The sequence below is a fragment of the Ambystoma mexicanum genome, chromosome 11 (genome assembly GCF_040938575.1).
Source record: "Ambystoma mexicanum isolate Mex_15411 chromosome 11, UKY_AmexF1_1, whole genome shotgun sequence".
Classification (NCBI taxonomy): Eukaryota; Metazoa; Chordata; class Amphibia; order Caudata; family Ambystomatidae; genus Ambystoma; species Ambystoma mexicanum.
Window position 1 is genome coordinate 1220637668 of NC_090934.1, and position 27840 is coordinate 1220665507.

Below are 27840 nucleotides of genomic sequence, written 5' to 3' on the forward strand. Positions count from 1 at the left end.
GGCGGGTGTCACCCGCCACAGAATGAGTCCTCTCACCTACACGTACATTCACTGCAAGGGGCTCTCTCCCCCGCCAAAAATGAAATCTCCTCTTTTCACCCACCCAGGGAGGTAAACATTTTCAGAGGTATGGGATTCAACCCGCCCAAAAAAAAAATCCTGGGTTTATCTGGTCTGGTGACTTAAACGTGTGAGAGGGGAGCTTACCAGTCTCCTTTGCTCAATACACGTATTCATTACATTGATTTAATTGTGCTTCATCACACATTCAAAAGAAACATTGACAAATAAAAAATAGTCTATTAAGTCCTGCAGCTGTGATTTCACCGACCCTGACAAGAAACGACTCCTACTGGTACTGCACGTATCCACACAGGACATATCCTTTAGCGGTGCACGTTTTTTTCGCTCTTCCAGCCAGTAAACTACGATACGTCGCACCGAACTGTAGTTTCAGTGCTGCGGCCGGGCAGTCACTGATGACGACGACGACGACTGGCCCACTCGGCCAACCTTGTTTCCGGCTTCCGGCGTGAGACTGAAGGTCCAAGCAGCAAAGCGGATAGTGTTTCCTTGGTTACGGGCAGACCTCCCTCCCCCGGTGCCGCCCCTCTTTGATGCCACGCCTACAACATCAGGTATACGAGGCAAAGCAGGTAGGCCTATTTGCTTGATTCTTTAACGTGTGGACAGGCTGACTTTCTGGGGACACAGCAAAGTAACAGAATGAGGACACCAGTATGCAGCAGGAGAGTGACTGGAAGGGGAGCAGGGAGAGGCAGGGGTGCAACGAGCGGCAGAGGGAGGGGAGCAGCGAGTAGCAGAGGGAGGGGAGCAAGCAGGGGCAGGGGAGCAAGCAGCAGCGACAGGGGAGCAAGCAGCAGCAGGGGCAGGGGAGCAAGCATCAGCAGGGGGAGGGGAGCAAGCAGGGGCAGGGCGGTAAGCAGCAGCAGAGGCAGCGGAGCTCTGAACAGCAGAGGGCGAGGTGTAGGAATCGCCAGAGGTAGGGCAGTTTCAAGCAGCAGAGGGATTAGGATGAGGGGTGGTTTGGGACGAGGGGGCATGATGAGCGTTAGGAGAGGGGGGATGGGAGGTGGTGAATTGGAAAGGGGTGGGGGAAGAGTCGGCATGAGAGGAAGAGGTGGCAGGGGTCGAGCAGGAGGTGGCATGAGAGGAGCAGTTTGTAGGATTGGTGTTGGAAGAGGGATTTGTGATATTACTGGTAGAGGAGGGGGTGGTAGAGGACGTAGTATGGGTTGTGGTAGAGGGGCCAGAAAGGGGCTAAGAAGAGGGGGTGACACAGATTATGATGAAGAGGATGACTTGATGGAAGGAAGGGAAGGTATGAGAGGCAGGGGGCGGGGAAGTGGTATGGGAAGCAGGGGCCGGGGAAGTGGTATGGGAAGCAGGGGCCGGGGAAGTGGTATGGGAGGCAGGGGCCGGGGAAGTGGTATGGGAGGCAGGGTAAGTGGTATGGGAGGTGGAAGCAGACGGGGAGGTGGCAGTAGAAGGGGTGGTATGGGAAGAGGAGGCAGAGGGGGGTATATGAGGGGAGGAGGTGATGGCATGAGCGAGGAGGAGGGTAGTATGAGTGAGGAAGAATGTGGCATGAGTGAAGATGATGGCATGTGTGGTGGTGGAATTGGAGGGGGCAGTACGAGAAGGGGTGGCCGTGGCATGAGACGGGGAGGAAAAAGGAGCTCTATGGAAGGAGGCCACATGGAAAAGCAACACAGAGCCGTGGTTGGTAGAGGAATGGGAAGGGGGATGGGGATGAGAGAAGGGGGTAGCATGGGAGTGTGTGACATGGGGGATTGTGGTCTAGTAGGTGGTGGTATAAAAAAGAAAGTGGAACGAAGTAGCATGGGGGTTGGTAGAATGAAAGGAGGAGGGGGGCTCGGCTCCAGGGGCAACAGATCAGGCCGAATGAGTGAGGGTGGGATGCTAATTGGAGACCTAGGAAGGAAAAGTGCAATAGATGGTGGAAAACGAGACAGTAGGAGGACCGTTTCTATGGGTGGTGTACCTGGCTCCATAAAGGGGACAAGAGGCAGTTCAAAGAAGATAGTTGGCTCCACAAAGGTGAAAGGAGGCAGCTCAAAGGTTGCTTCAGGTTCTGTAAAAGGGTCAGCAGTTATGGGTTGGGCTAGGGCTCTCACAAGGGTGGCACCAGTATGCAGTAAGAGTGGAGGACTCTCTAGGAGCTCATCTGGGTCCTCTGAAAGCTCGTTGCATGCTCCCAAGAGGGCGTCTGTGGCTTCCAGGAAAATAACCATTGCCAAAACCAGTGTGTCCATGGTTCAAAGAGAGGTGTCTGCACCGCTGAAGGGGTTGGTGCCAGCAAGAAAAGAACCAAAAGCATTGCGGAATGGGTCTATGCCTCTGAAGAAGGGGGTTATTTCTGTAAAGAAACAGTTGGCTAATCAGAACAAGACACTAGCACCCTCCGGGAGAAGAGCTGGGTCCACTGATAGCAGGCCCATACCCTCTGAGACCAAATCAAAGGCTTCCAGGCGAGGTTCTCGTGCCTTGCAAAGAGTGCCTGCAAGACCCCGGCAAGGTCAAACGCCCTCCGACAGTGGCAAACGCTTGACAGGCAGCAGGTCACAGTCCTCTGGGGGGTGCTCATCCTCTCCTAGGAGCGAGTCAAATCGGGACCATCGGAGGAAGAAATCTGGGGTTCCCAGAAAGGGAGAACGAGGGTCTGCTGTGAGTGAGTTTCAGTCTCATGTGGGACCACCGTCATCCATAGTAGATCCCAACGTTGTAAGAAAAAGGCCACAGCTCCTACGAAAAGGAACAGTGTTCTCCAGTAAAGGACCAATGACCCCTAAGAGAGTAGTAGTGCCAACAGAAAAAAGGAGAGTGTTGACGCAGAGGAGGGCTGTCTCTCCTAGTGGTGGGTCTGGCTCATCCGGGAGCGAGTCTGGCTCATCCGGGAGCGAGTCTGGCTCATCCGGGAGCAGGTCTGGCTCATCCGGGAGCAGGTCTGGCTCATCCGGGAGCAGGTCTGGCTCATCCGGGAGCGGGTCTGGCTCATCCGGGAGCGGGTCTGGCTCACAAACAAGCCACCTGAAGGCCAATGGGAAAAGGCATGCATCTCTCAGAAAGGAGCCAGAGCTATCTAGAAAAGGGACACTCGTTTCCAGGAGAAGGATAGTCTCTCTCAAGAGGGGCAGAGGGCTCCATAGGATTGGAGCATTGCAACCTAGGAGAGGAATGCGGCTCTTAAGGAGAGGAGCGGTCCCTCTACAGGGAGGTGCAAGGTGTTCCAGGATGGCCCGTATTCCTTCGAGGAAGGAACGTGTGCCCTCGCGAAATGGGGTTGGTTCGCCTGCGAGCCGATCCCAAGGGAGTCAGTCTGAGTCTCCTAAAATGAGAATAAGTTCACACAAGAGATTTTCTAAGATTTCCAGAAAAAAAGAGGATACAAGGAAGGGCAACAGTGGTCGTACATGTTCATAAGGTCAGGCCCACAAGCACTGAATGGTGTCAGATTGCCTGGTTTTTGGATCTTTGGGAATTACGTTGTGGGATTGTTATAGGTTGTCTAACGGGGAGCACTTAGTTACAAAGCTGGCAACAGAGCATTTGATGGGTCACATTAAGGCACAACAATCTTTTATCACTAGGAGTCCAGTTATACACCCCAAGTGAGTTTCTTGCCCTATAATTTCGGGGCCATTCTCTTGGCAAGTAGGTGGTCACAGTGATGCTAAGGTTTAGGAAAAAGAAGTGTGCATGGTCGCTAATCGTAGTATTGGTTTGCATTTAAGGAGGGTTTGAAGACAAAAGTCATGGTCCCATGGAAAGCATTAGTGTGGGTATGCAGTGGCTTGGTTTTATGCAAAAAACGTTGCATTTCAGGGGCACTTGTTAGCAGATTGTTACGAGTTCTAGCTAATGCTTTGTTAAAAAAAAACATTGTAAGTGGGACAATATGTCTGTGTATGTGTATAAAGTAAGTCAAGGTGTAATATGCAGGAGGAATTTTTAAATTTGTATTTTTGGAGCTTTACAGGGAAACTGATCCACTCCAAAATGTTCTAATGGCGGGCTATAAGAAGGGCAAACTGAGTATTGTGTGTTACACAGATATGTTAATAAAGCGGGTAGAAGCACGGGAGTACATTGGACTGGGTTAGTTGCTGCTTGCATGGTAGTATAGGAAGGATGGCGAACAATAAGCCGGAGTGGGAAGCTGTCCTATTTGTTTCTAGAAGATTATTTAACAAGGTGACGTAAGATGCACAAATACAGCTTGCCCCTTTTCTCCAGTCGTTGAGGAGTGAGTGCTTTTTGGTTTTCATGGCTCCTTCTTTTTTTTTTTTGTTTTTGTTTTTTTTCTTCTTCCCCCTAGGATTACCTTTTCTTCCATCAATCGTACCTGAGTTTCTTTGCTTGCCTTAAAAATGCCTCTACCTGAGTGGCATATTGCTGTCAAGTTGGCAGATCAACCATTTGCACCCAAATCCATCTTGCGGCTGCCGGAGAGTGAACCAGGAGAAAGTTCACAAGGAGGGTACAAAATTTCTTCCCTCAAGCAATTGATCACAAGAAAGCTGCAGGAGTCTGTTCCAGATCCCGAGTTGATTGGTAAGAGGACATGTTTATCTTTTTGAGTCATTTTATCGAATTGATTGTTGCACTCCAGAATTCTGTTCTGAATGCTTGGTTTTAGACCTCACAATATTCGGGTGCAAATGATTAATCTTGTATAGCACCAAACGCAGAGTGAACTACATCAAAGGGCCTTTACAGGTTAAATGACTGAGTTTTAGCTCCGGTAATCCAGTTGGAGTGGGCGTTTTTTATCTTCATGAATTGAGTGTTCTTTTCTGATGCTGCATGAGGCAAAGACAAGATAACCCCTAGCCATGGTATAGTGCGGCTTTACAGTTTTGCTGGTATGGGGAGTGTGGAGGTGGCTGCTAAATCGGTTGTAAATTTTATTCCGTCAGTGGGTCCCTCTTCTGAGGGAGATGGCGAAGATTGCGGCTATTCCACCCCCACACTCTGAATGCCCCATCACCGCCAACTTTCTGCATCTAGCGTCATTCGCAGAATCCAAGTCATTAGCCCTGGCCAGTTTGGGATGGCACTCCCTAAAGTTAGGGGAGCACACTGGTGGCACATGGAGTTCCACAGTGTGTGTGTGTGTGTTTGGCGTAACTAGCACCACCACCACTGCTGCTGTAATGCATGTTTTCTTCCCTAGCAGATGGTCTCTGTATCTGTTGTGGTTTTCCAAAAGGGGTTGATTGTACGAAAGGAAGGGCGACAAAAAGTGTCCACTCTCTAAGGCAGAGAGACCTGCACAACACTGGATTACTACAAAAAGTTCATTATTTAATAAGTTACTAATGTATTATACCTTTAAACATCATAAAAGATATTGCTTTAAAATGTAAAAACATTCTATAAAACCACAAGTACATACAAACATAAACAATTATTACACACTACAGCCAAGAATCCGAGTCTAATTCTACATGGGATTCTGTTCACTGAAGTGTGTTGGTAGTGCACTTTTTATTTAACATAACAAGCCCTACAGGGCATACCTGCAATGTACCCCATCCCCTTACACCCACCATATGGGGAATATTTAAGAATGACAACACTAGCGTTGCTAAACTGGTAGTGATTGAGCAGGCACTGCTTAATTCTTATGTTCTTAAATATTCTTCTAGTATAGCTAATCTTTCAATTAAAATAGTTTGTGAGGTGCAGCCCACTGTTAAGTGCTACTGTGTTGGACACAAACTGACTGAAGGAAAAGGAGACCTAGGCTAACTAGCCTTCGGTGTGGGCCGCACACCCTTGACACCCACTTGGGGTTATTTATGTAATTCCAATTCTAAAGGTAAATAATTATGTTCAATTCGGATTTCCAACATTTTTAATGTCACCGTCATTGAACTAGTGTCCAAAAAATGTATTTTTAGCAGAATGCGACTAATTGGCCAATGCATTTCGGATTGTCATCCTTCATGAGGGCCTAGTCTATTGCTACACATGACAGAACCGCAAACATGTATCTAAGAGATCACATTGTTTATCAGATTAGTCGTATTTTGTCATTGTAACAGGGTATGGGAAAACGTACAACGTGTAAAGAAACGCGTAAAGAACAAAAATAGAATAGAACATGTTAGCTAATTTGCAATTGTACCCACTCATACACATTAAAATTGGTGTATGTTGCATGCACATTGTCTTAATTAGGTTCTAATTATTATCTTCAATATATCACAGTCTGTTGTATCTCTCAACATTTAACTGCTTTGCTCATGCAGTGAGGCTGCCAATGTGTGTTTATCCAGAGTTAAGGGTTATTCAAAGTCAATTATTCATGTGTCGGTTTCCTTCAAGCCATCTGATGCTCTCTGTGTATCTTACAGTGCTCAGTGAGGTGAGCTTTAATGATGAAGGGACCTAAAAGTCGTGTCCCGTGTGTACATTGAATATCTGATAGGCTATGCTATATCCTTCTTTTTAGTTTGCTATTCTTGCCTCGTTTCTTTTGCAAAGTACACCAGTTGCTGAAAGCAACAATCTATTAATTTACCCACCACGGATGTGCCCTTTTATGCCGAGGTTCATGGAATACAATATTGTGCTCTGATTGCAGGGTCCTTGTATCCGTGTATGTATAGAATAGGTAGCAATGCCACCGGGGTACCAGCAATACATCACTTTGTGAACACCGTTGTCCTGAATTTCATCTTTCCATGTAGTGCAAGCAAATGAACTCTGGACAGGTAGGGACATATCCGGTTGCTGTTGCCTAACGTTTGGCCAACTATATTGCTCTGGATTCAATATTACCCCAGCTTGGCTGACTTTGCTGTAATGTAATTGACAGTTGTCTGTGTTCTTCTAGCATTCTGTCTTAACACAAAGTACATCTCTTCACTAATGCGACTTTCTTTTGGAACTGTTTTCGCAATAAGAAATTCTCTTTTGCTTAAAGATACAACTAGACATTATTCTATGGCCCTATTATTTTTCTCCAGCCTTTTTCCTGCTTGTAAATACTTTGATTCTGTGGGCTATAATTTCATTGACACCCGTCTGTGCCCATAATAATTTCCATAAATTAAACACCAGCACAGGATATTTTTTAAAAGGCACAGCTTTAAGTTTATTTTAATGCGCTTCAAGTGGAGAGTAGCTGACAGCTGCTAGCTTTGTTCTACATCTGAAGTTCTTCTCAAAATAAACAGCTTATATATATATTAGGTACACAGAGCTACGGTTACAGGTCATTAACTCGCAGGTTAATTATGAACACAGACCAGAGTCTCGGCCCTTGTTGGTGCAGCTGTCAATTTACTATTTCTACCAGTGAAGCCTGTTCAAAAATACGCGTGTACAAGCAAGAACAGCAAATGGGCTTTCATTTTCTTGCAATGCAAGCAGTCTTCAACCGTGTGTACAGCCAATTAGAGAATCTTTTAAAAAAAATGCCTACAATATTTGTATATAGTTTTTTCATAATTCAAATATATATGCACACATAATAAATGTTAGCATTAAATCAAACAATATATCATATTAACATCAAATATCATGATAACCTTAACTTGCCCTGTTTTTTCTTTTGCAATATTTTATTTTAGCTTTAAAATGTTTAATGAGAAAGTGATGTAATGTTGTGTGTGAATATTTCTGTTTAATAAACATGTTAATGTATGTATGTATGTTATTAAAGTTAATTGCATATGTGCTCCTTTTGGTAGTATATACATTTTTCTTATTTACTAAATTGAACTTTTTTTAAATTAAAAAATGTTCTGTGTATTACATTTTTTATAATTCCACTGTTTTGGAGAACTTCTGCATGTTGTAATTAAAGTTTATTATTATATAATGTATACATGATGGCTAGTGTCACTACATGGGATGCTATTCGCTACTCGTATGGAAGGGGCTATAACCCCAATATAAGGACTGGGGGTGACCATAGAAGTTACAAAAACATTCAAGCAACACTAATGAGAAGTTGAACGACAGAACTAGAATTGGCAGATTTGATTGTTAAACATTTACGAAGAATCTACCTAACAAGACTTAGTCAGTATAATTGAAATTGCCTTGACAAAGCCTTATAATTCGGTGAAGTCGCAGCACTCTAGACATAACATTTGTCGGTGCATATAATTTGCAGTAATGTGAACTAGTCACTGACACTATTTGTAGAATTGTGAATTTGTCACTATACTAACACACAGAGCACATAGAGAAAGTTGTCTTGGGGATGTATCTATGATAATATGGAATAGAAAATGCTAATACAGGAAGAGCTCTTGCACTGGAGTGATATCATTTTATACCATTTGAGGTACCACTGGGTTGTATGCTTATTTCCCTAGCATAGCAGCTCTTCTGATCTCTTGACGCGCAAGGACAGTTAGTGTTGGCACAGCCCCAAAAAGATCTAACAACCCTCCTTAATTCGACCTCCTTCTCCTTGCCTTTAGCATTTAATCTTACCACGACTTCTTGCCTCCCTACTCATCCTGTACCACTTGTGCATTCCTCCTCCTCTTTTACTGCTATTCCTCCCATACTACTGTTGGAAAATATTTTCTTTTTTGCTGCTTTCCTTCAATCAACTTAGATTGGAGACTTTCTTTTTTCTTTTACCCTTGTCCTGAATTTTTGGAGATCAGTAAGGCCCTCTGCATTACCATGCCTATTTGCTCATTGTTATTGGGGAACTGATTAGTTCCTAAGATTATCAGTACTAGATAGAAATGTGACTGTTAGCATGTGCCACACTCGCATAAAACTCTAAAACCTAGCTAGCGTCGCCTCTAGATAGAAATGTGACTGTTAGCATGTGCTACACTCGCAGGAAATTCTGAACCCTAGCTAGCGTCACATCTATATAGAAATGTGATTGTTGGCATGTGCCACACTCGGGATTCTTATTTTTAGCTTGCGCCGCATCTAGATAGAAATGTGATTGTTAGCATGTGCCACACTCAGGATTCTTACTATTAGCTCGCGCCGCATCTAGATAGAAATGTGACTGTTGGCATGTGCCACACTCGCATGAAACCCTGAACCCTAGCTAGTATCGCATCTAGATAGAAATGTGATTGTTGGCATGTGTCACACTCGGGATTCTTATTTTTAGCTCGTGCCGTATCTAGATCGAAATGTGAATGTCAGCATGCACCGCACCTAGGTGGAATCCCATAATTGCAAGGACAGCAATGCCAACTAACCACCAACTAACAATTCCATCCCTCTGCATACACCTCTCAAACTCTAACCAAACACAACCACAAGCCTAAAACGCAGCAATCCGCACAAACTTCACAACACTGCAACAACAAAACAAGCCACACATAGACTTACACAACAGCACACGACGACTACGGACCGTAAAACACCCTAAGCCCAGCCAACGGACCCACCGGGCTGAGGCTGCCAACAGCACATCACTGCTCTCTTGCACTTTTCCAGCTTATTCCCACTAATCCACCCCCTTTCCTCCCCTTTTCAGAGCCGCCAGAGCACCAGGGGACCACTTCGGTGGTGATAGTGCGTGGTACAAATGTCCTTTAACATTAACATTAACAGTACCAAGAAACCATGGGCCTCATTACAGATTTGGCATTAATTCAGCAGTAATTCTGCTAAATTACTGCGCAAAATTACTTTTACCGCTGCTTGGTCCCGAAGGCTTTTCACTGGATTGCAAGTGGTGGTAACTCCCAGTTATGTTTTTGGAGCCCATGTGACTTGTGTTTTTTTTTTTTCTGGAAGATTTACAGCTGGTGGAATCTTTGGAAGTAAAGTGGAGGATTTACCTCCAACAACAAGTTGGTGCTGAATCTGCAACTTTACCTCTGAAAATCAGCAGATTACTGCACAGTAATCCCGCTCATGGTGAATCTGCCAAATTATAATTGATGGTGCTGGAAAAGTGGCATAAAGAAACTGCTGCCACATTTTTCCTGCACCCCCCAAACTTGTAATGAGGCCCTATGTCTCTTTGTTAACTCTTGTATTGTATTGTTAGAATTGCACAAATCACTTTACAGTGAAGTGCGTTAAGGATACTTTTTATCCTTATAACTTTATATAATGGCTTTTTGGTTACTTTTACAAAGTGCCTAGGAGAAGCTGGTGGCAGCTGTGATTCATTTTACCATTGTTGTACCATTTTACTTATACACTTTTGCGTGTATCTCAAATGGCTATTAAAGGTGGTGTGACGAATCCCATGATGTCATCACTGCTTCTGAAGGGGAAGCCCCTACCCATGAGGCCAGGGTATTGAGGCTGCTACCAGATAGTCCCCCTGAGGGTGGTAGTTAGCGGGTGGATCTCATGGGAGGGGAAACCCCCTTTGGAACCAATGATGACCACATCAGCAGAACGCAGTACCCACACAAAGCACAATACCCTGGTACCCCTTTCCATAGTTACACCACCTTTCCTTCACCTCATTCCTCTTCAAAACTACACTCATACCCTATATTGGAGTCTGTGGGGCGCACCCTCCCTCCCATGGCCTCATGACTGGGGGTGGGGCGAAGCACAATGGTGAGGACTGAGCATGTGCAATGGCGACCCACTGGCCCCCCATGCACATGCTCAGTCATTGCAATGTGTTGGGGGCATGGCCACAAAACAGGAAATAAACGCAGCCTGGACATGTGCTTTCCTGCATTTGGATTGTGCTTCCATCTGCGTTGTTGTTTCTTGCTTGCCTGTTGCTTCTGCCCTCATCTACTGGCAAAGTAAGTGATGCCGCTTTTGATGCCATTCCCCCTGTGCCCCTCTCACTCTGAGCCCCCACATTGGGGGCCACAAGGGAGAGGAGGCAAGCAGTGACGAAGCACAAGTTGCTGGTGTTGTATATCCGGCTCCCCATAGCAGATTGCTGGATTGCAGCAATCTGCGGCAAGGGAGTCGGATATCGTACAGCACCTGTCCCCCTGCTTTGGCTGCCCCTCCTCACCTCTCTTCCCCGCCATCAGCGCTGGTCAATGGCCTGGCTCTTGCTGGGTGCCGAGATTCGGCATCGTATGTCTGGCCGGATTTTCAGTACACAGCACCTCAGCCCTGACCAGGCTTTCCCGAGCCCCCAGCTTTGCTGAGGGAAGCTGGGGGTGTGCTGACCTAATCTGAGCTGTCCTCCTTTTCCCAGCTGTCACTCGTGCATTTCCTGGTTGTTTGCTCATCCCGTTTTCATTCTTCTGTCCTGAAAAGGACACCACCGGAATGTGCATTTTCATAGAAAAAAAGCCATTTCCAAACACAGAAATGCTGCTTAAACTTGCATTTCACTATTTTTCTTTAACATTTGTTTTTCTTTTAGAGTACCACAAATAAATGCTTCTGTTGTTCTGACAGCAGTTATTGGGAAATTAAACTGTGGTTTCACAGCTGCCAACCTTTGATTTTCACTATTGGGCAGAGGCAGAAATACCCCCACCTCTGCCCTGAATATAAGCAACCCAACCCATTGACCAGTCCATCCCATGCCCTGGCCAAATCCTTTTTATAGGACTTGTTTTTTGTAAGGAATTGCAAAAAGTCAGATTAACAACACGTTTTGAATATATAATATCTCAGCAACGGTCTGTCAACCTGCTGAGCTATCCCGGCAGCCATCTACAGTAGAGCGAGTCTATGCATTACAAACAGGAGAGGGAGAGGCCGTGAGGACCACGCGACATGCTCGTGGATCAAGACTGCAGACTTCCTTAGAGATTCAGGGACTGCAGGAGTACGAAAGCACGCTATCCCTGAAAGGAAGAACTACATTGTATTCCCACTTTATTTGCATATTTTTCAATATGTTGCTACGTGTATGCAAATTTAAAATGTATCAAGTATACACAAATGAATATTAATAGTAACACTCGTCCCATTTTCATTAACTATACTAGATACATACCAGATTATAACATCGCGTTTACCCCATTCACCAATATGACATGTGCAAGGCGAATCCTTCTTTCCCATTACAACCATTATCGACCATTCCAACAACTGGATGCTGTCCAACTGATTCCAACGCACTGCAACTGACCGAAACTAAATCCTGCGACCAAAAGTAACCCAAGCAGTCTAGACAACCTTCACGAAAGACCAGACGGAAGAGCAAGCCTGCAACACATTCTGGATCCTTGACAAGTGGTCTCTGGAGAACTGAGCCGGGGGGCAAGTCTACATTCCTGTTGCCGTTTCCTCCCTCTAGGGCCTTGCCTAAATTCCTGCTGTTATTGAAAATGGGAGCAAATTATGATTCTGAGCTTACTAATAAGAGCAATAACTAAATATCAAACTTTTTGAAGGATCCTCTGTTCGACAGTGAGCTGAATTATCTGGTTAAGGAACTCTTTAGTAGAAAATGAATTATCTGGTTAAGGAACTCTTTAGTAGAAAATTAAACGTATGGGAATGGAACAATAATTACTTGCACCTAACCAAACTGCAGATTTACAAGTACGTCTCTACTGTAGTGCATAAACATAAGGAGGTAGGGCCCTACCTAATACAATGTCATAGGCCGCCAATGCGCAAGTCGATTCTTGTGCTGCGCATAAACCAGCTTCCCCTTCTTACTGTGTGTGGTTCTCAGCAAACTATAACTGAGTTAAGGCTCTGTCACATATGTAAGTTAACTCATAAATTGGAAACTGCCAAACACGTATTCATAAAATGTGTGATGCATTTGTGTGTTGTCAAACTGATACGTGGTGAAGTGTGTGGAGGTCATGCCACCTTCCCTGCGTGTCCTAGTGGCACCATTAGGTTTGTGCTCGAGGCCTCTGCTCTTACACTTTTTAATTTTGGTGGTGATGATCAAGTAGATGGCCTCAACCATTGGAAGGGAAAACTTATGGTGGCTTTCACTGTGGAAGGAATTTTAGTGGAATGTCATTACTTTGTTGATAGCCAGTAGAGAATGCCGAGAAGTAAGTAGTGCATTAAGGAAGATGTTTGCACATTTTGTAGTTTTTGAAGCAAGATTATGTGCCTTTTAGTATTATGAACAAGTAAGAAGTAGCTTGATTGTGTAAGTTTTTGCTGGGATGTTCAAAGGAAAAGTGAATCAAATGACACCTATACATGTCATTGACACACAATATGCTAATTTTAATATAAGCTGTGATGACAAGTATGCAATATTAGATTGTCAAAAAGACTACCAACATGTTAAATGGGTAATTGAGACGTGGTTTCCGGTTGTTGAGGATACAAATCCATTTAGCCATTGCCAGCTGAGTTCATGGTTAAGAATCCTGTGAGTTTTAGCTGTAAACGTTTGGTGGGCCAGGATTTGAGAGTCTTTGGTTGCACTTCTTGTCATAGAGGAGAAGCATGCCGAGATTTAATGTGATTACAATGTGCCCATAGAGGTCCATGGGATGACTGGGTGCCCTTTTGTTTGGAACTTGCAGTGGATCCCATGTAAACGGAATTCGATTTCCACTCATCTCTTTTTAGACCAGGCGAAGGAGCAGCATTTGTGCTGAGGTTTAAAAAAAATTGATAAGTGGAGAGGAGAATTGGTTTTCAGTCAAAAAGAAACGGACTGAAAACCTTAAGCCTAAAGCTGTTTTAATTTTGGAGAATGTGGAGATTGGTTGGACCAGAACCTTTTCAATTGGGTCCCCTGTTGTTTTGTCCTCTTACCAAATCAAAGGGTTTTGTGGCTGCGTTTTCTGTTACCTGTGGAAAGGAACTGAAGTAGATGGCTGAATTCACTACAACTTGTAGTGCTTCTCTGCAGGAAGATCGGTAGCAGATTTGTGGCTCACCCGACACCCAGGCGCCCTATGATTGTGTACATTTGCCTCCAACCGCAAACTGTGAGCAGGGAAACAGCAGGCAAAGGGCTTTCAAACTTGCTGGTAGGTCTGAAGAGCGACATTTCTATAGAGATTTCCAAGGTCCTTCAAATTGCACCCATTTTGAGGCGTGGTCTTAACAAGGCTGCAGTGTTTTGCACTTCGTTTGAGGCTGTTGGACACTGGGTGACTTCTGATTTGTTTTTTTGTCGGTTTATAATGTATTGATGTTTCTCTTTATATTTGACCATTTATCTTCTGGGCGCTCCATAAATACTAATCCACGCATATGCTCTTGCCCCATGATTACTAGTGTAGTTTAGTTATTCATTCTCTCTTTCATTTAATGTGTTTGGTGTGCATGACTTTACTTTTACTCACTCTTCAATTTCTTCGTTATTAATTGTATTCACACTCTTGTGTGCAAAGTAATTCCATCTTGGCTGCACTCGCTGAGGGGGTATTCATTCATGTCTTTTGCCATTGTTGTCCTTTGTGTTCCCTGTTAGCAAGCAAGGAACTCCAAAAGGCAGACCTGCTTCCTAATCGAGGAACTCTTTCGTCTGATCATGCTTGTTGTAACTCGTATCTGAGAACTGAAGTTCATGTCATTGAGATGGTGGCCAAGGTCAAATCTAGTTGTAAATAAGGAGTAAATGAGAATAACCCCAGTTCTGAGTGTGTGAGGACATTAAAGATCAATCCTACTGTTCCTCGGGCAGACCCGTGGGCAGCTGAGATGTTGAACCATTCTTTACACACCCCACATCCCTGTATCTGAGCAGCGCCGTCAGTGGCCAGCACAAGGTCGAGCACTGCATTCATAAAAACGATTTATTTAGTCGCTGTAATTGGTGTGGTCTTCATACCCAATTGAACTCTCATCCTCCATTATACTACTGCGAGTTGCAACGACTCTACTGGGTGCATGTTTTTGTCTGTGATGCTTAAAGTTTAAAAATATTAATGCAAAATCATGTCCGTTGTTTTCATTAATGTGCTCTGTTCTGGAAGTACCAGCTTCAGATAACTGTAACGTTTCCCCATGGCACTGTATTGGATGATATAGGATGACATCTTGAGCAGGCATTGTTTTCTGCCATTTAGGGATTTGTTCTAGATTTATTTTATCAGGCATTTGTAAGGCGCTTATACAATGAGAGAATTGGTTCAAAGCGGAAAGGCAAAGATGTGTTTCAAAGATGAAGGCATTCAGCTAGATGAGGAGAATAGCACTCCTCGCCCCAATCTTACTCAAACAGTTGGTGGACTTGAATCATGCTGGACCTTTTTAAAAAAAAAATATATATATTTCTTAATTTACTTAATGCACTATTGCTGAATTACACTCCATATTCCCTTTATTTTGTCTTGTAGAGCTTGTTTACTGTGGTCGGAAACTGAAGGATGCACAGACTCTAGATTTCTATGGCATCCAACCTGGGTCTACGGTTCACGTGCTTCGCAAGTCCTGGCCTGAGCCGGAAGAGATGGCAGGTGAGGATATCTTCTGGGAGGCCCTGAATGTGTTAAATAGTTTGGTTGTTGGGCTAAAGCAGTGGTATTCAAACTTTTCTTATGCTGAGCCCTAACCACCCCCCTCCCACCAACACTTAAAATAGTGTTTTTCCGGACACCCCAGATGCTATATCTGTTTAAATTTTCTATTGAAATCGGTCACTGTTCTATCCACCGGCTGTCCTTCAAGCCAGCCCTACAGCTTGAAGACCACTGAGATAAACGATTATGACTGTGCATCCTCCCAATGTGTTTCCTTCATGTCCATGTAACAAGAGTAATACTATAAAGGTTCCATTGAGAGCGTATTTGTAATCCTCGAAATATTAGGCATAGTGCCATAAAAGTTACAATTAATACAATGGCAAACTTCTAATAATGCATTCATCACAATTTCAATCACTAGTAAAATAATATCGATCGGTAATGGTTCATAAAAACATATCCAATTACGTAATTCCCATCTTAGCTATGGTTTGCTTGGCTGTGAACATTTTATAGGCACTAGTAGGTTCTCTACTTCCATCTTCATGTGTCAATCGTAATTAGTTGTAGCATACAACATAGATTACCAGGCAGTGTGTAAAGTGCTTCCTGAAAGGATTGCCGCTGCCTAATACAAGGATGATGATGATGTCCCATCCCTCATGCGATAATTACGCATTAGTATGCTATTTCTTCTCTGCAATGCCGGCCTCACATATTGCAGTAGACTCCATGTCATTTGCTGCGATCTCGCAGAAAGCCAATACAACAGTGCTGGCCGGCACTGAGTAAAACAAAGATCTCTGAGGAGGATTTTTAAGGTTCTTGCACGTATGTCCGTGCATGCCGCGCAAAACCCCCCCAGAAAATGGAGCAGATTCTCTTCTTCCGCTAGACCCAAAGAACAGTGCCTTTCCAGGGAATTATCCTTCCCCAGCGCAGTGGTAAAAGTGTACCAAAAAAAGTAGTGGAATTGTGCCCGGTAGGGGGAAAGAGTAGGCAGGAAAAGGGCAACGCACAAAACATTTTTCAAGGGTTGAAGCCATGCTAGCCAATTAAGTAATTTCATTTTAGCTGTAACTGCTATCTGATGGTAAAGTGGAGAAGTGTGCTTTAACTTCACAAAGAACAGTTCCGGAATGGTGAAGACGGTTGCAAAAAAATAGAGGAACTGTTGCCCGTAAAAAATAAAAGTAGTGGAACACCACTCCCGGCCGTTCACACTCACTTAGTCCACTGCCAGAGTGCCATTACCGCCATAAGTAGCAAGCAATTGAATCTTGCTCTGGGGATCCCATACCTTTTCGCTTTTTGTTTATTCTCCACAGTAGATATCCTTGTAAACCAGTTGTCGTAATAATGGGGAGCAGCCTCGACGAGTTTAAAATTTCTCGTTTCTCACACACAGACGTTTTAAGCCTGGCCTTAACTTGAGATACAGGATAAGGGATTGCGTAAGGTTAGCCATAGTGTTTGTCCAAATATGCAGCTAGTGGAAAACTGGCTGCACAATAAGGTTGTCTGCCAGAAACCAGAGACCTACTTCCTGGTGACGAGCAAACATTTGGGGCTGAGCGAGTAGGAACAAGGATACAAGGCAACTTGTAAATCGTCCGCTTCAGTAACACCCCAAAGTGAGGCTCCATACTATGCCATTGTAACTGCTTTACAATTACTTTCAAAATTCTATCCAATGGCTGGCTTCTGTATAACTACATAAACCGCAGAACTCCACCATGGCGTGTTTGTGTAATAGTCTGTTTAAAAATATGAGCCCCCATTTGCCCCCCAAGATGGTTTGAGAAGTGGAATCCGTAAGGGATTTCTACATTATTAGTGTACATCTTGGGCATCAAGACATGCCGCCTGGCAGGTGTACAGCCATTACTGTTGATTTGCCTGCATTGACCTTAACGCCGGGATCAGGTGCTGCACATAATTTATTCTCATCCAAACTGTAGGTCCAATGCTCAAATCAAACATGTATTTGGGGATTCTACTTTGCCCCAGGTGCACCTCCTCCTAGGGAAGTACGTGCTTCACCCATCTACTAATGGTTACTTATGTCTGCTTTCTAAACGCTATCTGAATTTGTAGTCAATTCTTTTTGTTAAAAATACCTGCATAGCCGGTTAACATTGCCACTGCTTGTGAGCCCTAACATCGTTAACCACCTTGAAACGCCATCAACTACATTTTCATTCCTATATGGCTGTCCTTCACCAGTCTTTTCTTGATTGTACTATATATGATGATACATTAGTGTCACTGTCCTTTCATATGTTATCGTTGTCTGAAATATTCCATGTAGGTAAAATGTATGCACTCATTCCCTTGTAAAGAATTTTATGAATTATGCTTTCCTAAAAAAAAAAAACACTTTCTGTAGCACTGTTGTTCATGCTAGGTACAAACGTGAATACCACTTAATCGATTTATGGCCACGTGCCATTGCTAATTTATTAAGGTAGCTCGATCTAGAAACAACTGATGTATTGCTCTGAGCCAGTCTCAAAGCCTGTGTAGGGTTCACGTTTTTTTTTAATTTTGTTGCATTTCTCCATTTGCAAACTAAGTGTACCCCACTTAATTTTGACTTTCAACCAATGTATAACTGTGAGTTATCAATGGGGACTGGGACAGCAGTCTTTGTGTGGTCACCTGCCTGTATGATTGCGCTGCTTTTTAGTGTAGATGACTGTGTTCCTTGTCTGATCTTAGTGATTCTGTTTTGAAGACAACTGTTGTGGTAACCATTTGGGATCAAAAAAGGCAGGCTTGGCTACCTCTCGAAGTATTGGCCACATCTCGAAGTATTTCATACTGTAATACTAGCATTGCGTCACACCTAGACAGAGTTGTAAAGGCTAGCTTGCGCCGATCTAGACAGAATTGTGAGGTCTAACTTGTGTCCCACCGAGACAGAATTGGGAAGACTAGCAATGCGTCACATCTAGACAACTGTAATACTAGCGTGCGTCACATCTAAACAGAATTGTGAAGACAAGCATTGAGCCACATCTAGACAATGGTAATGCTAGCTTGCGTCACGTCTAGACAACTGTAATACTAGCTTGCATCACATCCCTAGACAGAATTGTGAAGATTAGCATTGAATCCCATCTAGACAACTGTATTGGCTTTTTCACATCTGGACAGAATTAGCATTGCGTCACATCTCTAGACAGAATTGTGAAGATTAGCATTCCATCACATCGAGATCAACTGTGAAACTAGCGTGCGTCACATCTAGACAGAATTGTGATGACTAGCATTGAGCCACATCTAGACAGAATTGTGAAGATTAAGTCTGAACATAGTGAGCAGCAATCACTGCTCCACATTATGCGGTCTGACCCCATCATATCTCATGTCTCCAATAGCATTCAGCCCGACAGTGCCATATAGCCATACCTCATATTCAGCATGATTGTGCCAGATAGCCATACCTCGTATTCAGCCTAATTGTGCCAGATAGCCATTCCTTGTATTTAGCCTGATTTTTCTAAGATTGTGCCAGAGTGAAAGACCCATTAGGCGTCTTCTCCCATTATCCAGGTGTCCCAAACCCCGGTCCAGCTACCCAGGTTGTCCTCCCTCTCCCTTTATGGTCTTCGTCCTCCCCGATGCCTTCCCCCCTCCAGGAATCGCTTTGCTGCTCAGACTTTCACTCCGGAGACACCACGAATAATGAGACCATGCCGTTCACATTGGACATAGAAAAAGAACTCTGCGGCCGAACTACATTAAAGCATACACTACGTCTGTGGACACAGGCTGCAGGCACGGCCATCCATTATTGTACCATAGAATGCAGCTATGGCTATGCCATTCTGGTCGAGCAGCGCACATAGCTGTACACACTGAAACCCCTGATGTACCTCAACACCTCAGCCACTATCATACAGTAAATGCCAACGAAAATAAAATTCGGTATAGCTGGGCACACATCGAATCTTCGGCAATAGCACTCTATCCTAAACCATCAACAGCGCCCACATACGTGCCTGACCTTTGGGCTGCTTACTGGAGCCTTGCCAGCCACCTAAGTTGGAGCAAGTGCACACAAGCGTCTCTTAATCTAAACTAACCTCCAACACATTGACTGTGGTCACAAAGGGCGTGCCAATCACAAAGCGCATTTAGACCATACAAATGTGGAAAGAGTACTACATAAATAACAAATATAATACAATACATCTATTAGTTTTATTTTTCTCCAGCATTGGGTCTTTCATGGATCCACATGCTTTGAATATTCCCAGTCGTCGGGCTAGGAATCTTTGGTTACCTAATTAGTAGATTATATCTGAAAGAAAATGGCTCTATTTTGTAATGTATCTTTGTCCTTTTTAGGTGCATTCACCTTCAGCCAATAGGATGTCTAGTATGTAGCCCCACCCTGGATATTCCCCATCTTCAGATTCTAATCGCACATTGTGCTGAGTCGTCTTGACTTTTTCACCTGAGAACCTTTTATCCATCTTTCAAAGAAGATTTCTTCATCTCTAAATTTCACTGTTTTCCAAAAAGTGTTATGCTCTTATTCAGTATGGAAGGGAGGTCTAAAATAAAAATCGCTTTTTAAGTCCTATCGGACTTGTGGCATTAAAAATGTGATTGAAGAGGACAGGCATAATGAATGCATATATTGCTTTTGCCCTAATCCCATCCATGAGGACTTAGAAAATTTGCCAGAGCTTCCGCGCTAAGATGCTAAGGAAGACACTAAGGTACAGGCACAGAAGTCTAGTTTGTTGGCTCGATGAGGGCAAGTATCCCCCATTCGAAACAAAGTCCTTATATATTGGGGCAATAAGGCCCTCCGGTGAAGCCCTCACACCCAAAAAGGGCTAGACCAGAGGAGAGACAGCCAGACCTTACCAAAAAGCAGAAACCTGAGGGAAAAAAACCTGAAAACAAACCTTGGTTCATGAGCTACAAGCCCTAACGATGGTACTCGTATGTGACATCAGTGGTGTCCACTGCTATTCTGCCATCTACAACGGCACCCTCATTGTCGATGGCAGAAAGTCTGTGTTCACTGCGAAAGACCATCACCTATAGCTCTGCCGTCTACACGTGATACATCGTCCACGACTCAGTCAGCAGCAAAGTTGCCTACAACCCCGTCATCTGCACATAGGAATTCGTCCACGACCCCCGTCGTCATCAACATCGTTAACAACGCAAAGGCAGTCGACCACACTGTCGACGGCAGCATCCTCGTTGTTAACGACCACATCCTTGTTGACGACACAAGGGCCGTCAACCTCTCAGTCGACGAGAGCATCACCATCAATGACTACTAAAACATCCACTACTGCAATCCCAATGTCGTCTGGGACAGGTGGGGGCGTCTTTGCCCACGACAAAAGCTCCTTTATCAACAAAAATTTCAACGACGGTAAAAGCATAGTCATCGAGCCAGGAGTGGTAGCCTTCTGTAGACAAAAGGTCAAAAGCTTTGTCCGTTACTATCAAAATGCCACCAGTAACTGCTCTTGCAGTGGAAAACCCACCAGCCACCATCCCTAAAAAGCATTTAAAAGCACAGGATAACCTCCTACAGTGCTAAAGATCCCTGTTGCATCCATTTCACAGCCAGGGCAATTGTCACTCTCTTTGGCCTCATTTCTGAAATTATGCCAAATCTGTTACTATAGTATCAAATTGATTCCAACTTTGAACAAGGATATTCCCCTGTGTTCTCAGAAGGTGAAGAGTCACACTTGCACAGTCAACTGCCTCCAAAATCTGGAGTCCCATCGCACCAGGGATCACAGCCGCTAGTAGGATCAGCGCCACTGTTGGCTCTGGGTATACACCCGCAAATGCAATTGTCGCTACAGGTTTTAAGGTCTCTAATGAACTTGCTAGCACAATTGGATACACGGCTGCCCCCACTACACGCACTGCAACCAAAAATGCCACTCTAAGTGCTGGGGCATTCCCTTCTCCCTTTCTCACCACCAAGACGAAGTTCTATAGCAAAGTCGCCTACATACAGGCCGAGAACAAATGTCCTTAAGTCGCATCAAGGTCCCAGTGTCCAGTTATGCGGCTAAGAAAATCATCCGTGGCAAGGAGAGTCTCCAGCGCCCCACAGGCACCTGGGTGACCAAGAAAATCTTCCCATGTGGAGCAGGAAGGAAGAATGCGAGCTCTCCTATTCAGATATGCATGGAGCAGCAAAAGATACTGACTCCTCGACATCTCTCTTTCTCTCAGTAGCACAAGACGACTGGGAGACTCGTATCGAAGAAATCAGTAACTGGGCAGTCCTTCGCCAGCAGGCATGTTTAAAAAGCACAGACTTTAGCTCGGACAACCAAGCAAAGTACTGGACATGCCTTTCGAAGGGGATCAGTTATTCGGCCTGACAATTGATGAGACTTTCATAGCCATTAAAACAGACGTTGACACAGCTAGATCCACGTCACTGCAATCTAGGTGCACTTTTCGCCCACTTTGAGGAGCGTCAAGTCGCTCAACGATGACCACCAGAAGAGGATCTTATCAGAGGGGTTCCAGTTCCTATTACTCACCAGGGATTCTGAAATCTTACCAATACAAGGTTGAAGAATTCAAAATCCCACTGAGAAGATCACTTTGTCCTCTCAAAAAGGACAACAAAAGCAGGCAGGACTCTACAAACACAACTGGGAGGCAATCTCCAAAATCATTTAAGACCATGGGAGGAAGTTACAGCAGACGTCTGGGTTCTGCATATTATTCGACTGAGGCATGCTCTAGAATTCAGGAAAACACCACCACAAGTGCCCCCAGGCATGCACAAACCACCTCCTTTGCATGTCCTACAGGACAAAGTCAGAAAAATGCTTGTCAAACAGGCCATACAAAAAGTGCCAAAGAAGCAACCGAGCAAAGCAGTCTAATGCTGCTTCTTTGTTGTGAAAAAGTCAGACGGAAGGTGGAGGCCTATATTACACATGCATACCCTGAACAAGTACATAAGCAAGCAAAAGTTCAGAATGATCACATTGACAGATGCCATCAAGGCGGTCGAAGCAGGAGACTTCCTTTACCCTTTTTAATATATTCATATTGCGCACATGAGGGCCTTGAGGCAGAAGAGCGCCAGACAAAACTAATGTATATACCGAGGCAAACTCCCCAAATATACAAAGCAGACCGTCGAAGGAGGCAGACACTGGAGTAAAGGAGAAATACTATCTAAATAAGTCTTCAGCTTCTTCCTGAACAGTGCTGTGAATTTCAACTCTCTCAAATCCAAAGCAATTGCATTCCAAGCTTTGGGTGCCACTGCGAAAAAGGCATCCTTATAAATCTGTGTAAGTGTACTCCTAGGCACCTTCAGCTGATGGTAATTGTTGGATGCAAGTGTTCTTACAATAGGTTTACTCCAATGCTTCACGCGGGTATTCAGGACTCCTGCCCACTAAACATTTATGGGTAATCAAGAGCAAACCGAATTCAATCCTGGCCTCAATAGGAAGCCAGCGACGCTCTAGTCTTGCCTCTGAAACATGGTCTCTCATTTTAAAGAGCCGCTATAACCCTGACCACACTATTCATGTAATGCCTGTAATCTGGCACAATCGGTCTTACTTTTACCCACTAACAGGCTGAGACAATAAAGCATTTTAGTGCCAATTATAGCTCTAGCTACCGACTCACTGTTGGCTTTGGAAATGTATTGGTGTAGTTAAGGTAGCAGCTTAATGCATTATGTGGAGGTGGAGACCAAACTACTTACCTAGCACGCATGTTCAAGTTCTGATCTAAATAAATCGCAAGGATTTTAACCTTCTTTTTGGTCTCCAGTTTACAGGCCACCTCAGAATGTATGTATTCTGCACCTAGCTTCAGTTTTTATTTTTATGCCCACAACACTCAGCTTCATTTTTTTTCATTGTTCAGCGCTAAACCATTTTCAACCATTCAGACCTGTAGCAATTCATTGCAGTGTTAATGTTTTCAACATCCTCCTCATAGTTACCAGATAGCGGGACGCATGTCATTGGCATAATTTGTGAACCCAATACCCTTTTCTTCCAATTAGTTAAAAAAGGGGACAGTAAATATATTGTATAGGGAGGGGGAACTCCAAATTGTAGCAGCGCCTGCACAGCTTCTGTGACCTCACTACAAACTCTACAAAGTCTATTACTAAGGAAGTACTTAATCCATGTTGCAGCTTTATCGGAGAAGATGGGAACTTCTTTGAGCCTGGTGATTGGTAATGAATGGCCCACCAAATCAAACACTGCGGACCAGTCCAGCAGCATAAGTGCTGCTTTTCACTTGTCCATTACTTGCAGCGATCTAGAGTTTAGGTCCAAAAGCGAGGTTTCTGTACCATACCCTTGCAGAACACCGGATTGCTCTTTATTTAATGTTGTGATTATTCAAATGTTCTAAAACCTGATTATATGCCACACAATCTAAAAATGTTTGTAAAAACAGGGAGTTAGTAGAGAACGCACCTAAGGTTCGCCACAGGGAACAACTACTAACAGTTCAGGGTACTAACAGTTTGGTGTGCGTTCTGCAACGAGAATGTTCACAAAGTGCCTCGCACCTGTGGTAGGCTTCCAGAGGAGGAAGGGGTAGCATATATACCTCTACTTAGACGATTGATTAATAAGAGAAACCACGAAATGGGAAGCGTCTCGGGCCCTACATCACACAATGCTGATGCGCCTAGATTCTTCAATTACACCAAGTCCTGCATAAGGCCCTCCAACAATATAATCCTCTTGGGGGCAGAAGTCTCTATTATGACTTGGATTGTTCAGGCTGTCGCAGTAGAGAGCGAAGTCTATTCCTTGAGTACTCGCTGCTTTCCAACCAAACCAAATCCTTTCAGTCCGGAAGCGCATGCAGCTGTTAAGAACCATGTCGTCATGCATTCCGGTCATTGCCTATTGCAGTATGTGCATGAGACCATTGCAGGAATTCCTAGCTACCCGGTGGTCCCAAGTAAACAGGACGTGGAACGACGAAGTGCGAGTCACAGTGCTTCTAGCTCACCAGCTGCAGTAGTAGTCAAACCTGCACTATGTAATAATGGAGATTCCACATCGGCACATGCTGGTAACGGACGTGCCCCTCATGGGTTGGGGCGCACACTTGGGCTAGTTGTGTGTAAAGGGGTAGTGGACGAACAAAGAGGCAAAGTTGCAAATAAATGCCCTGGAGTTAAAAGTTGGACAGAGAACGCAATTGCCGATCATCTGAGCAGGACAGCAGACCAATGTCACAAATGGCAGTTATGCGACAAAGTGCTAACAAAGTGCTAACAGCGGTGTTCAAACAATGGGGCACTGTCCCCAATTGACCTCTTTGCAACTTGCACCAATACAAACGTAAAGGGGCTCACTAGGGGACTTGTTCACACACTCCTGGAAGGGATGTTCATGGATGCTCTTCCCCTTCCCCCGATTCCAGTAATGCGCAGAGTGATCCAGAAGATGGCGATGTAGCCTTTTAAAATCATACCGGTAGCCCCGGTACAATGTTCTTTCACCGCCTGCATTTCCATCCCCTGCCATTTTAACGTGCATATTACAACAAATATGCTCATTGAATTTTTTCAGGGGTGGAAAAGAACAGATAAGGGGGTATTCACATCTCCTACACTTAGCAGATGAACGTACGTTTCTGCTGGGGAGAGCTGCAGACTTGCTGTTGCAGAACGGCTAGGTCCTGCACCATGACCCAGGGTCCCTAACCTCAAAGCATGGCTCCTGGCTCTATCGAGTTTGAAAACAGAATTGCCAGAAGATTGCAAAAAAGTCCTACACGCGACAGTGCAATATCAACTAACCAGTCTTATTGCTATACATGGTTTTGCTTCTGTAAATGGTTTCACCAACAACTGAACCCGCTGCAGATAATGCCTCAACGTCTGTTGACGACGGAGGGTCTGTATTCTTCATCAATAAGAATACATCTAGCAGCGATCTCAAGATGCAATGGATGGAATGACCATTCTCCTCTGTACAGTGAGAGGATCAAGCATTTCAAGAGGGGCTTGTTTCTTACACATCCACCAATAAAGAAACAGCCAACTAGTGGAGTCTAAATACAGTGTTAATGGCCCTCGTAAAACCACTGTTCGAACCTATGCCTACTATACACATATTAAGTATGTGTCCTGGAAGGTGGCGTTTCTAGTAGTTTTTAATTCTTTAGATCTGTAGAGCCATAACATTTTACCTGGACAGAACAAAATCATTCAGGCTCTTGCTTCAACTCTTTGTGGCCTTTGGCCCTCCTACTAGGGGTAAAGGCATCTAAAAACAAAGCATAGCCAGGTGGGTCACATCGGCAATCTCAAGGGGTCATGCAGAAGCTAAAAAACCCTTGTGGGTGCCAGGACGCACCCATTCAACCAGAGTTGATAGAGCATCAGTGGCAATGTGGTCTGGGATCCCATTGACCAACATCTGCAGAGCCGCTACCTCGGCAGTGCTGCACTATTGTCTGGAAGGGCAGGGTGAAGCGGAAGCCTGAGGTGGGAGAGCTGTACTTCAGCACCTATTCCAGTAAGGTTGTCCTTTCTCCCTTTACACTGCCTCTGCTGTATATATTATGTACTCTATTCAAAGCTTGTGAATCCATGGAACATCCATTGCTGGAGAAGGAGCACGTTTCTTACCTGTAACTCCTGTTCTGCAGCGTTGGTATCTTTCATGGATTCACATGCGCCCTCCTTCACCAGAAAGGCTACAATATGTATAGTCATTCCGGGGTTAGAATCTGAAGATGGCCTCCAAGGTGGGGCTACGTGCTTGACATCCTAATTGGCTGAGGCTGAATGCACCCAAAAGGACATAGATTACAAAATAGAGCTGTTTTTTCTTTTTAATATATTAACTTGGTAACCAAGGATTCCCAGTCTGATGACGTGGGATATTCAAAGCATGTGAATCCATGAAAGATACCAATGCTAGAGAATAGGAGTTACAGGTAGCCATCTTACTTCTTTCTGTTAGCCTTTAAATGATAGAAATGCTGTCCAGTGTCCATTTCTCATCTGGCACTGTATCCTCTTATTTGGTATTTTCAGGTTGCAATTACCCTTTCACAGGAAAGAAAATAGAGGAAACTGCTACTGCAAATTGTTTGTTTATTTAGTATTGCGTGCCAAACCCTTGGGTAGCTGGGCGCAGTAGGATAAGATAACTTGAGGTTAGTTACAGAGTGTGTCCAATGAATACATATACATACAGGTAATAAATAATTACTGCCAATCCGGTTACATAGGAGTGGTGAATTACTATTTCGTATATAAAATATGACATGATGCAAGCAATGGGTATAGTCTGTGTCAAATACAGTGGTAGTGCACGGTACAGACAGAAGGCAGGTTATCAGTAATTTGTTCGTAGCCATTTAAGTACATTAAGTCTAAATTTAGGATAAGGTTGTTCCTTTCTGAGGTCAGGTGGGAGCGCGCTCCAGGTTTGTACAGCTATGACTGGGAAGCTGGTTCCACCAGCTGTAGATCGTTTAAATCTAGGCGTCTCTAAAGTGTAGGCGTTGGCTGCTCTCGTCGGACGGGTGGTAGATCGCCCGTTTATCCTTTCGGCAAGATAAGGTGGTGCTAAGTTATTCAGGCATTTAGTGGTAAGAGAGACTGTTTTCAAGAGGATCCTGTCAGGTATTTTTAACCAGTGAACCTCTCTTCTAGCTTTGGAGATATGTTCTCTAATGGGGATATTCAGAGCTGCTCTTAGGGCATTATTTTGCATTCTTTGAATTTTATCCGTAACATATTTGTTGGCACCTGACTACAGGGCATTACAATAGTCTAATCTAGACATTACGAGGGCATTGGCCAGGGTGATGCAGCTCGAGGTAGAGGGGAATGGTCTACATGCTCGGATAAGCTTGCAGATGTAGGCTGTTGTGGATTGAAGTGAGTTAAATTGTTTCTTAAGTGTGAGGGTAGCGCAAGATAGCCTAATGTCGTGACCGCAGGCATCATCTTGATGAGGTTGTTGTCTATATTAAAGGAGGTATAACTAGGGCTAAAATGTTGTTTTCAGAGCCTCGGATTAGTATCTCGGTTTTATCGTCATTCAGGCAGAGGCCATGAGATGCCATCCATGCCGAATGAGGAGGTATATCCTATTTGTTTATTTAATAATGTGAAACAGTTTAAACTTTACACATATACATTATGTGGTGGTTGTATAAGACTGCATGATCCATTAGGTCAAAAGCTGCAGAGGTCCAGGAGAAGTAGCATAGCTGTTTTTCCATTGTCCTTCAGCTCGTCAATTTGGGTCTTAAGGTCTAGGAGGGCTGTTTCCGTTTCGTGAAGTGGGCGGAAGCCAGACTGTCGTGATCCTTGTAGATGATTAGCTTCTAAGTATTCCTGAATTTGAATGTAGGCTACTCTGTCAATAAGTTTGAGTAGAAAGGGGACAGTGGTAATGGGTCTGTAGTTAGTAGGGATGGCGGGGTCTTACGTTTGTTTTTTAAGCAGGGAGAGGACCCAGGATTCTTTAAGGTT

General features: G+C 44.3%; 1 protein-coding gene across 7 annotated transcripts in view; it reads left to right on the plus strand.

Annotated features, from left to right (window-relative positions):
• The first annotated feature begins 509 nt into the window (after positions 1-509).
• The window catches only part of UBL7 (ubiquitin like 7), a 396382-nt gene continuing 369051 nt past the window's right edge, over positions 510-27840 (plus strand). For 2 of the 7 annotated variants that reach the window (XM_069624581.1, XM_069624586.1), the window contains exons 1-3: positions 510-638; positions 4361-4596; positions 15204-15323. In XM_069624581.1, the coding sequence (XP_069480682.1) occupies positions 4413-4596; positions 15204-15323 (304 nt within the window). In that variant the 5' untranslated portion in view covers positions 510-638; positions 4361-4412. Of the gene's footprint in view, positions 657-979; positions 1004-4135; positions 4237-4360; positions 4597-15203; positions 15324-27840 lie in introns of those variants that run through there. The other 5 variants (XM_069624580.1, XM_069624585.1, XM_069624583.1 and 2 more) reach the window with 4 other exon arrangements.